This window comes from Rhinolophus hipposideros, assembly GCF_964194185.1.
Source record: "Rhinolophus hipposideros genome assembly, chromosome: 7".
Taxonomy (NCBI): Eukaryota; Metazoa; Chordata; class Mammalia; order Chiroptera; family Rhinolophidae; genus Rhinolophus; species Rhinolophus hipposideros.
In genome coordinates this window covers 28,003,850-28,016,317 of record NC_138053.1, presented here as the reverse complement: position 1 = coordinate 28,016,317, position 12,468 = coordinate 28,003,850, and the positions used below count along the sequence as shown (strand labels likewise).

The following is a 12,468-nucleotide window of genomic DNA, read 5'->3' as shown; positions in this document are numbered from 1 at the left end:
TGTTTGAAAACTACTATGTGAGTGTATTACCTATTATTTTAATAATAAAAATCAAAGCATCAGTCCACACTCAATCAAACTTGCAATATTTAGCAAATCCTATTTACTTATTTTAAATAATAAAGGATTGGTAAATAATGCTAAATATTCTACATCAGAAACAATAGGCCAGGGAGAAAAATATAAAATGATATATAACATATGCTATATATAATATATACCTATATATGTGTGTGTTTGTGTGTGTGTGTGTCTACACACACATACGATATATATAAGCTCTACACTTTCCATATATAGGGAATATATATACAGATATACATGTATGCATATACACATTTATACATATATCTGTATTTATATCTAGGCATCCACAGAGAAAATAGTTTTCCTGGACATCAAAAATATTACTGGCTTATATGGAAAACAAGAACAATTCTTCTATAGAAGACTCATAAATATGAAATAAGTAATTGATATCAAATGTTTCTTTACACATACTTTTTTATACAAATGAAGTGCAATTGGGAAATGCAGGGATGTATATTTCCCTAATAAAAAAAAGAGAAGATAAATATTTATATCCTCTTAAGTAATCTCTCTAGCACAAAATATTCTAACCATGTTCAATTTAAAAAAGAATTGATGCAAAGTATTAAATTTCTCTTATTAGAAAAGGGAGAGGAAAAATAAAGTTACCAGAAGAGATTTTCAAGGCTGTAGTTGGGGGTCAGATTTCACAAAGTAATACAAAGGGTGCAAAAAAAAAAAGTATACATTTTAAGAGAAAAAAAAACTGTGTTAAAATTATAACGATGGTAACCACTTTGAGCACCTCTTGTAATTGTAGAAGTCAAAGGTGACTTGTATTCATCTTTTTTTTTTTTTGAAGAATTTTATGGTTTTATTAAAACACAGTTTGCACACAAGCTGTCTATTTATTTTCTTCACTGCGCAGCCAGGCATTGGGATTGGTGACTCTGATGGCCAGCTGGGCTGCTCTTTCCACAATGGCTTTGCGGTTCTTTGAGGAGACGTTGTGAGCAATTTCAGCACAGTAAGATTTGTTGCACATCAGGTGCACTTCAAGCTCCTTGACGTTGTGGACCAGGAACTTCCGAAAGCCACTGGGCAGCATGTGCTTTGTTTTCTTGTTACTCCCATAACCAATGTTGGGCATCAAGATCTGGCCCTTGAATCTTCTGCGCACCCTGTTGTCAATGCCTCTGGGTTTCCGCCAGTTACGCTTAATCTTGACATATCGGTCTGACTGGTGCCGGATAAACTTCTTGGTCCTCTTTTTGACGATTTTGGGCTTCACGAGTGGTCTGAGGGCAGCCATGATACCGAGTAGGAGATGAACGCCACCTCCGTAGGCAGCGCAGAGGACCTTGTATTCATCTTTTGTTGTCAGTATATATTATTACAATTTTAATAGTTTTTTCCTTTCTTAAAATGTGTATACATCTTTTGGGATCTTCTGTACAGGCATTTGGATGTTTTGTATGTATATGAAACTCCTTAGGTATCACTCTGATTTTCTTCACAAGTCGATTACGGATGAGCGCCAGTTTCTAAAGGAAACACCTGACCAGCCACTTGAAATGGAGCCCCTGCACAGCCGCTCCAGGAGGCCCTGCACAGCCAATGGCTCCACAGCACAGCCTTCCAGCCACCAGCAATCCAGCACATGGAGAAGGACCAAGGGACAGGGTGACGTGAGGCACAGCATTGTAGAAACAACTGTTTCTCTAATGCATTCCCATTTCTCCCTTTTCTCCCTCCTTAATTCTCCTCTCCCCTCTCTTTTTTCTCTTTTCTCAAGGGCCCTGTCTTTTTTTCCCATTCTTCTCTCACTCTTCTTGTTTACCCAGTTCTCCTTCTCTTCCTCTCACTGGCTCTCCTTAACTCCCTCCCCAGTTTATTTTTCTCTCTTTTGACATATTTCACATAGTTATAAATGTGCCCTCCCACAAAAGCCTTGGCATACTTACAAGAATACACAAAATTATAAAACTTTGGAAAAATTCCAGCAGGGAAAAACACAGGTAAGAGTAGATGAGCAAGACTACCAACTACTAGATCTTTCAGCTCTCTCTTTGTCACACCTCAATCCCCCACCCTGTCAACTTTTACTTTTTTCTGTTTATGTCTACACTATTCTCCACCCCTTGTTTATTCTCCACTCCAACATCCTTTCCCCCTTCTTTGTTCTTCTCTTCATATTTATCACTCAACTTAAAGACAGCATTAGTACATGCATTAATACATGCTGTCAGAATTAACCAAGTGTCCACAGCCTTCTCCTTTGAATACACGTAAAATCTCACCAACTTTTATCCAGAGAACAGTTCCTTCTCCCATCTTTTCCCCTCTCTTTAGCAAGCCTAGAGCAGAAAATCTGGAGGCTGTGTCTCAAATAAACACTCTCCTAGGATGGAAATAATACTTTTTAATCCACCATAGGAGATCCCCAATATGGCTGTTGAAGATATCCTTTCAAAATATTTTCCTAATCTATTCACGTATCCAAACACTGTATTTAAATTAAGTTCTAAAATTGCCTTTCAAAATAATTTGGCCAAGATTACATTTTAGAATTTACCTCAAAGTTCAGTATTTTGTTTCTGTACATGCACTAAATCTGCACTAAACTCATTCTCACTGTAAGTGTACTTTAATGCACAATGCATCATATTCCCCCTATCTTGCTTTCCAATAAATGCACAAAGAGTTGTAACAAGAAGGAAAAATCCTTTGATATTCCAAATTGAGTTCATTTTTTTTATGTGCGCTCCTTTTAAAAACGTCTTCCTGCTTTCATTATTTGTCATTTGTTCATCTTAGTACCAATCACACCAAGACTCAGGGCACTTATCTGAAATGAACTCCTCCTCCAAAAACAGTATAAATGTATTTTTCATGACGATCACTGGTACACCCCAGCTGTACTCAAGAGCCAGGATAAGACAGGCAACTAGGCATGTCAAAATCTGATATGCTGACCCTTTCCACTGTTCCTGGCCCTTTCTGCATGGCAAATAAGAAAGGGAACATTTCCTGACCAGATGCTCAATGAGCCTCAGAACTTGTGAGGCGTTCTGGGCGGTGGGTAGCGGCCCCTGTCCTTCTCTGCGCAGCCAACCAGCTCTGCGCCCTCGCTGCACCGCTGTGGCACATTACTTCCGCTTTTCTAACCTTTCCACTTCTGAGCACATCAATTATGCACTAGAATAACAGAGGCCTGGCAAGGCAGTGTAACATAAAGGACGATTATGACAATAAATAATTTAAGCACCTGCGTGCTATGTTCCTTTTACCACTGATAGGGGATAGGGTAAGGGAATGCACGTTGACGATTCACATGCAACATTCACGCGAGTTTGGGGGAAAACTGGCAGAACACTCAACTGGTGAACCTTCCTGTGCACTATCCACTGGGAGGAAAGGGATAGAAGAAACAACGTTTATTGCGGCTGTGAACGTATTCATACTCGCACAAACGGACTACGAATCTTAAAGGCCAGAGATCCCAATAACTGGCGTGTGTTTGTTGGGCCTTAGCTTCAGAAGTACAGGAAACAATATTTTGGAGGTCCTTGGCATTTTATACCCTTCAGGAAAAGGTAAACAATTACATTTACAAAGATTTTAAGAGAAATCTTTTTCTCTTAGGATTTAAGAGAAAATCTGTTTCCATGAAAAGTTATTCCAACTTGAATGAAATTCAAACTTGGAAACGCTCACAGAGCCTACACACTCCTGGAGGACAGAAGCATACTTGGAGCTGGCAGGGGGTGACAGGTGTAGCGATGGCTGGTCTCACCTACTTTTAAATTCCCCCTCACCATTTTTCAACTGTTGATTCAGAAAAACTCTTCCAGTTTCCTTATTAGTAGTCTAGGTTTTAAATTGTGATTTGAAAATTCACAGCTGAGAAGACACTTTTATATGCTCAATACTGCGAAGAAAACAAGGACCCTCCCTACAATGCCCTGGAAAGTTCAAAACTCAGCCACACTGAGAGGATCCGAAGGCCAGGATTCCTTCTCTACTCCCAACAAACTGATTTCAAACCGGGTCTTTATCGGAGTACACCCAAACGAAAAACAAAGATGATTTCAAACTGAAAAAAATTCAGATTAACTGCCTCAAGTTTATTGATCTCTTTTACAAAGTTAATGCCCAACGTGCAATGCAACATTTCTAATGCTTTAAAAAGGTAGAATGATCCCAGTAGTCAGTGCAAGAGCAAAAGGGAAACGAAGAAAACTAGGTACCACCAGGGATGTTGATAAATCAGAAGCTGACCTTAAGATCTATGAAATTCAGGAGAACAGCAGTTAATTCATGTCAAGTGATACTCAACTTCAATTCTGGAATGAGACTCCCATTATCTAGAAATATCCAGAGTTAATCCTTAGTCTACACGAGAGCTAATATTACATTTCTAAATGCAAATTGACGAAAACTCTAGGGGGAAAAACCATTTTGAACTGTGGTTTCCAGAAGGCTTCAGGTTTAGTCATGTCAAATTAAAGGGGAGCAAAGCTTCTTAAAATAACATTCTTCTTAAATCGCATCCATATGATTTAGCAAATTGATATGGCCAAAGTCAATAAATCATGATGCAGAGTTTTTATTTTAATGTATGACTGCTTTTATTTTATTTTTGCTTTGAGCCAACTCCTTATAATTTTTAGCCCAAAGTTGGATGTATATTCTTGTCTAGGCAAAACAAGCTACTCCTCACGTAATGGGTTCCTGCTTTTCAATGTCAACCTACCACCAGTGAAAGAAATTGTCCCCAACAGTTCAGCAGGGCACAGAGTTAGCTGCCTCTGTGGTTGCACCAACATGCAAGCCATTAACTGCCTTTCAGTCAGCAGTATTTGGATTTGCAGATTTTTCACCACTTTTCAACGTGTAAATGCTTCTTTTTTCTTAACCCCAGGGATTTCATTTTGTGCTGACACATACCCAAGAAGCAATCTCCATGAAACTACCCTTTTAAGGCAAGCATTTTGTGCACTCCTTAATGATGGGTGTTTAAGAGAAATGGTAATTATGATAGATTTTAAGCCTTAGGTAACAGACAGCCTCACAGTGAGAGGGTTCACTACATTTAAGACCAAACTCCTCATTAAGAAACGGAGATGTATCAATTCAGATCTGTGCAGACACACTGACAGTGTAGCCCAGGTTAGTAAAAGCATTCATCCTTACAATGGATGGTCTCATGAGTGAGCCAACACACCCCAAGGTCATGCTAGTTTGCCCAGACTGTGAGCAAATGAAACTTCTAGGAGACAATTACAACTAAGGGCCGTTGGTCAGAAATATTATTAAAAGCATTAATGCTTTACATAACGTTTCCCTCTTTCTTATCTTTTTATGACTAAAACTTTTTTGTTTAGGGGTGGCCGGATAGCTCAGTTGGATAGAGCGCCGTGCTCTTAACAAGGTTGCCTGTTTGGCAACCCACATGGGCCACTGTAAGCTGCGCCCTCCACAACTAGATTGAAACAGTTACTTGACTTGGAGCTGATGGGTCCTGGAAAAACACACTTAAATAAAAATAAAAGTTTAAACAAAACCAAAAAACATTTTTGTTTAAATGTGTCTCTTAAGCTACCACATTATATACTCTACATGCTATAACTCTGACTCTGAAATCAGTTTTAGACCAAAAGCAGTCTACATGGTTTTCATTGTTAGTAATGAAACTAGCATGAAAACATTATTATACATATGTGTGTGTATACGTGTGCATGCATATTATATATATATACATATATATATATATATATATATAAAGATATTTGTGACCCATATGACTCTTTCAAAACACATTCCAGACAAATATTACTGTTAAATGAGAAGGAAAAAATCCTTGAACCAAGATGCCATGACCTCAATCCCTTACTCATGTGCATGAGTAAGTTTTCCTGCCCAGCTTTCCTGCAAAGATGGCAAACAGAATTTAATATTTCATGGAGCACAAAGTGTGTTCAAATTCAATACATGGAAATGCTTTATCTCAGCCTTTGTAGATTAATAATCCAAAACTGTGAGAAACTTCAGAAAGTTCTAACCAAATGTAAGTGCATGTAAATTTCTTCCAGACATTCTCAAGCTAGTAATAAAATTCAAAATCTGAAATAAAGGATTTATTTAATTTATGAGTTTACTTTATTCGTTTCCAGAAGAGTTGCTTATCTCAAATTTCATTATTTACTGCAGCTAAAATAACTTAAGACTATCATATCCAAATTTTTCTCTAGAAGGTAAGATTGTGTTCTCTAATATGGATGGCATAAGCCATGGATCTTGCATAACAACACTTCTTTTAAAAGCTAAACCCCATGAAGACTGTCTAAAAGGGAAAGAGTGAAACATGGGCAAACACGGTCCCATAATAACTAGCTGTGACGGTTGTAGGGTTCTGGCAGAGGAGTGGGCGTGATGATACTGATACCAGGCCATAACCTGTAAATCATCAGAAAAGAGCCTGAAAAGTATTTAGCATTTTATAAATATTTGAGAGCAAAGCAAGCATTCTGGTTTAAATCAACCAGATTTTAAGCTTTCTGGTTTTATAAGAACATCCTACTATAAATCCTTCTAAAATTTGCCTGCTTTTTGTTTATTTTGTTCTTCTCAGGCCAGTAATGACCACGACAAATACCTAAATGCTGAACTAAGCAAAGACTCTATCCCTAAATTTTATGTGGGAAGCTTAAATTTCTTCTATAAAGCCAACAACAGTAAATAAGTTCAGTATTGGTTACTTTCTTTTTGTTAAACCATAACCAAAAAATAAAATCTTTATAGAATCTTAAGGGAAATCAAAAGTCTAGAAAAAACCAAATTGTGGCCATATCCTTTTCAATCTTTAATCCACCCTCAAAAAAGATTTTTGGTTAAAATAAGTCTTTTCAATCTATAATATTTAGAATGACAAGAGAAGTCCTGTAACTCCATCCTGCTTCCAGCATCTGTCAAGAAAATCACAAAGCTAAATCTCAATTCATGGGAGAATGCTAACAGAAGATGAATAATGCTTCAAGGAAGAAAGCATATTATTAGAAAGGTTCAAGAACAAACATTCACAGAGAGAAGCAAAGAACTTTTTCTTTTTATTTTTTTGCTTTTCAAGTATGAATTACTGAATTAAAAAATGTAGATGAAGAACAAGTTATTTTAGTGAACATACTCAGAATGTATATTATTTTATATGTATTATATATGAATATATATGTAATCAGTTTAAAATTTAGAAGTTGCTAGAGAGAAAAATAAGCTAATAGCTTACGATTTTAGGTCATTTTTGCATTTCAACTGCTTTTAATTATAAAACTGCCTTTAAGGGCTCCTACATCCCATCCACATAACAAATCTTATCAAAGATACTCACATGTGCTAAATTGCAGAATACTGTAGAAGCGTACAGTCTGTACTGCAGGTGGTAAGATTCAGAGTTTAGTTATAAAGGTGTTTTCTTTGACAACACAACATATTACTTTGAGCATTTACTGTTCCCCCACTTTTCTTCATTCTATACCCTCACATACAGAAGAATAACATACATAAATTGAGATTTTAAAATATGGGCTATAACTTGCACTTTCTAGAGTATTACTCCTTTGAAAAGGGCAGGGGAACGGCCAGTGACACAGCAGCACTCATTTGGTAAGTTTAATACTGTGACATATACCTGCTTAAATAATAGCAGAGCAGAGGCAGCACGGTGTGAGTTGAGAGCGCAGTCTCTGGAACCGATGGCCTGGGTTTCTAATCCCAGTTCTGACCCTTACTAACCGTGTAAACTTCCTCACCAGATTTAATCTATGGAGATGGCAATTATAGAACCTACCTCATAGGGTTATTATACAAATAGTATGACTTCATAGATGCACACTGCTTGAAAAGAAACTGGAGCAGAGCAATAGCTTTGTAAATGTGTTCTGATTTTAAGGCTGTTGTGCAGATGACGAATGTACTAAGTGCTCAGCGCAGGGCCCAGTCCAACAGAGTGCTAGCTAGCCTGTAGTGATATTTATTCTAATGGCATAGGTAATATTTATTCTCATATTTATTCTAATGGCACGGGTACTAAGTAAAAGCTTTACTAATTATTAGTTCCTTTATAAACAGTGAACAAATAAATAAACAAGCACCTCATCTCACTTATTATCAAAGAAATGTGTATTAAAACAGCTTTTTTGCTTATTAAATGGAACCCTTAAAAAAACTCCAGTTCTAGTAAGACTATAATGAAACTATAAAGCAATCTGACAATATTGCCAAGAACTGTACAATGTTAATACTGTTTTACCCAATAATTCTACTACTTTACCCGAGAGAAAAAACAAAATATGAGGAAAGCTTTAAGAAAAAAAGTTATTCATGTGTCCTTTATATTATGAAAAATTGGAAACAATATATATGTTTAACAATAGGAATAGTAATCCAGTATTTTTAAATAGTCAGCAGATTTGAGATAAGCCACATATAACTAAATTTCTCCATCTTGGTCTGTCAAGGATTGTTCATATATTACAGGCACTGAAAGATTCAGACTTAATGTCCTTTCTTTCCTTCAGCATTTCCCAAACATATTGGTACCAGAAACTTTGGGTGTAGTAAGGGAGGGGGAGTTAATATCTATTTCCCATTAAACTAGAATGCCAAGGAATGGGATGAAAAAGTATTGATTAAGTAAGTGATGGTTAATCTTCTTGATGAAAATTCATGCAGTCATTGACAAGAATAGTTTTCAGTATTATACAGGCTGCTTCCAGCAATATGAGAAAATACTTATATAATGTTCAGGAAACAAAAAAGGTTAGACTCAATTAATGAATACCCAAGCATATGAAAAAAGCTCCAACAGAAATATCTCAACGTGAGTTGTAGAATTATGTGTAAATATTTCTATAGTGATGCTACTTCTCTAATGAAAGCAAATGAATAACAATAATAAAACCAATGCGAATTAGTCATATCAAGTCCCATCTTCGTTGTTCCTGTTTTGGAAGTATAGTTTGTTTATCTGGTTGTTATTTTAATGAGGCCTGAGGGAAGAATCCTTACTGAAAGTGACCTGCAACAAGAAAATAGAAAACAAACAGAGCGATCCTTCAGCTTCACCAGAGGAATGCATGGAAGCAGCCAGCCCTGTCAATTTGAAAGAAGTTAATGAAACATTATCTGCAGGTGAGCGGACTGTCTCCCAGCATTACAACTCTAAGCTACAAATGATTTCCTAACCACAGAGGTAACCACTATACAGATACTTTGAAAGACAAATGAGAATGCTGCCACATGCAAGGTCAATCACAAACCTCCCAGAAAACCCAGATGCCTCTTCTTCCCCAGGAGGTGACCTGGAGGGTGCCAGTGGCACACCTGAGCTTGAATTTGAGCGGCCTGGTATACATACCTACTTATATTTATGTATAAACAAATAAAATGTATGTATGTATACATAAACTAAAGCTCTCACAAACTTTGAAAACTGTGCTGGGGAAACGAATAAACATCAATTTCCAATCCTTATAATTATTTGATTATGGTTAAAATAGTTTCAGGAAATCATTATACAAGAGCCCAGTAGGCTATGAATTATGGGGGGGGGGGGCGGAGAAAAACAACAAAACCTAATTAAGAATGGACAGTTCACTTTTATCTATGAACTTTATTAATACATCAACTCCCCAGGTTCACCGGGACCATGATTATATTTGATGCAATACATTCTCCTCCTTGGAGATTTTTTTTTCTTTTTTTTTATGGCCTAATGAGGCATTTAATTTTTAATTAAATTTCATTTTTAAAGTATAGAGTATGTGTAAAAGCCGAAGCAAGTGTGCAGCATCTGTTCATTGCATCTGCACTCGCTACCACGAAAATTAACCTTAATCTAAAGAGGCACAAATGGGTTTTTATGCCATCAGGAGGCCCAACTACTGAAAAATCAGTGACTGTCCACCCAGACGAAGAACAGCTGTTTCCTAATATTCCAGCTCCACATTGAGCCCATGTTCAACCCCCAATGACTAGCTGAAAACTGCCCTCGCACACTTTTCCTAGGTTGGAAATGTCAGAGAAGGATACTACCCAAAAGCCATGAACTGCATTTGGTGGAGACGAAACAAAGTGGGCCTGGCCTAAGCAGATGGCTTGGAGGGGTACCTTCTAGCACCACCACTCAATGTTTCAGTATAATAATAACCAACCTTATTTCCTGAGTCCAGAAATCTACCTGATGAGACAATAAACTCACTTGTGTTAAGAAGACCAAGGAATGTTCAGAGAGGATTGATTCTCAACCCTCTGAAACAGGGGTTCTCTCCCTGCAACTCATGTGACTTCTAAATCGGGCCGTCATGTCATTCTCTGAAATGTGCTTTTATCTTACTAAATGGCATGAAGTAAAGATGTTATGGAGAGAGAAGAGGAAAATGAGCACATGCAAAAAATGGAAAGAAAAAGAAGATATGAGGCGTGGCCATATTTTTCCTTGGCATACCGGGATTTCCTAGAAATCCTTTCAGGAATCATTTGAAACATAGAATTCCCCAGGGGAGAGTAGAGAGGAGACATATCTCAGAAATCATAGGTGAGAAGACAGACTCGTGTAACATCTAAAATGCCATTTTACCTATTTTCCCCCCCTAAAACAAACAAACAAACAAACAAAAACTTTAAGAAACTAAATTAGAAGAACTTGAAGAACCCATGCGCCACCATCTTTTTATAGCTTTCCTGACTCAGTCTAAGAACTAAATTTTAAAAGCCATGTATTGGGACAAATTTCTAGGTAGTATAAGAAAACTACCAGGAGACCTTCAAAAAGAATGAAGAGGCAATAACACATTTCTAACCCTGAGGCACTGTACCACCTGACTTCCAATAGGCTTAGCTCTTAAATAACACCTCAGTAGATCTAATGAATGAGGTCTCCATCTTGTCATCTTACTTCCCCAACTATAGGGGCACCCCCTCACACCATGGGGGCTCTGATAAGCCCTGGACCATTTGACTTGAGTGGCAACTCTGGCTGGTCACAGATTCAAATCCAGCGATTTAAGAGAGCAGGAGTCAAGTGGGTTGAGAAAGCACAGGAAGCACCCTCTGTTGACTACTTCCCCGTCGATCCTTCGGGGCTCACAGACTCCCTGCTGTAGGGATCCACTGTGCTCCACACCTCCTGAGCCTCTGCCTGGACACAACCATCTGGACCCTGAAAAGCCCCATGGTCCCCAGCCTGAATGGTGATTGTCTCCCGAAGCGTCTTTACTGCGTTTCAAGCATCAGGGCTTATTAAAACCCCAAAGGGAAGTAATCCCTGAATGCCACTAAAAGATCTCCAGCTGCTACTGTTTATGAACTAGGCTTCACGAAAGAGGGAAGGGAAGGAGGGGGAGGAGGAAGGACAGGGAGGGAAGAGAGAAGAATTTAGACAAGGGCAACTTATCCAAACAGAGCCGCCATCAAAAAAGAGTAGTGTTTTATCAGCTTAAGCTTTCCTGCCTCCTTTCCCAAAGGTAGTCCCCCCCCCCTCCAGCTCTCCTTAATTCTTTTTAGCTGTCCGCTTTCTTTGAAAAATAATAATAATAAACGCAGCCCATAGCTAGAGAAAGGCCATAAGTGTTTGAAAATTAGAAAGAGTGGCCAGATCAATTACCTGGAAATAGGACTAAATATGTCTTCCCTAAAAATTTAAGAAGAAAATTTTTTTTCAGAGAAAAAAGACTTAGAATAGCTCTCTCAGTATCAGTTTCTCCCTTCTTCATTCTTTTGAAAAGGTCTTTTCATCTCATTAAGTTAAGCTGATTAATAAAAATTCAGCAGTTTGCCCATGGATCCTTTAGAAGTGGTCAGACAAGCCAGAAGATGCAGGCGGAAGGTTTTTGTGCTGGAGACAATGAGAAGGAGTGACTTCTTAAATCCGTCGTTGTCATCTTCCATTAGAAAGAAACAGCTACCTTGGCTCAGATTCATCAAACATTATACTGCTAAATGTTATCTCCTAGTAACCTCCAGAAAACGTTTAGTGCTTACTTAATAAATAAAAGGAGAGAAAAAGAAACAGAGAAAAAGTACAATGAGAATATTTTGCTTCATTTCAAAATTATTTACACAAATTAATGAACAAAACATAGCTTGTAGAAAGTTGCATTAAAGAGAAAAAGTATCCCAAGAAATTTCATATGTAAACAGAAATTTGTACTTTTTGCTATAAAGTGAAACAAGTAGATGCATTCAGTTATTCATGAATAATTATGTATTTTGTCATCCAAAAATATCTTTGTTAATGACCTAGTCAGTATCTAACACATAATAGTAGATACTCAAGAGTTAACAAATGAATTTCCTCAACAAATTGTAAAACACCACTGTTTACTTTTAAAGTTGAAAAACTTGTAAGATTATAGAACATCGACTTGCAACTGTTCTCAA

The 12,468-nt window shown here is 37.4% G+C and overlaps 2 protein-coding genes across 3 annotated transcripts in view; both read right to left on the bottom strand.

Annotated features, from left to right (window-relative positions):
- Positions 1 to 12,468, bottom strand: part of EFNA5 (ephrin A5) — a 277,497-nt gene that overhangs the window by 238,686 nt on the left and 26,343 nt on the right. The window lies entirely within an intron of this gene.
- Positions 895 to 4,421, bottom strand: LOC308499643 (large ribosomal subunit protein eL32-like). Its single transcript, XM_081053355.1, has one exon. It carries the CDS (start codon positions 1,340 to 1,342, stop codon positions 935 to 937), a length of 408 nt encoding a protein of 135 aa, XP_080909481.1. The 5' UTR covers positions 1,343 to 4,421; the 3' UTR covers positions 895 to 934.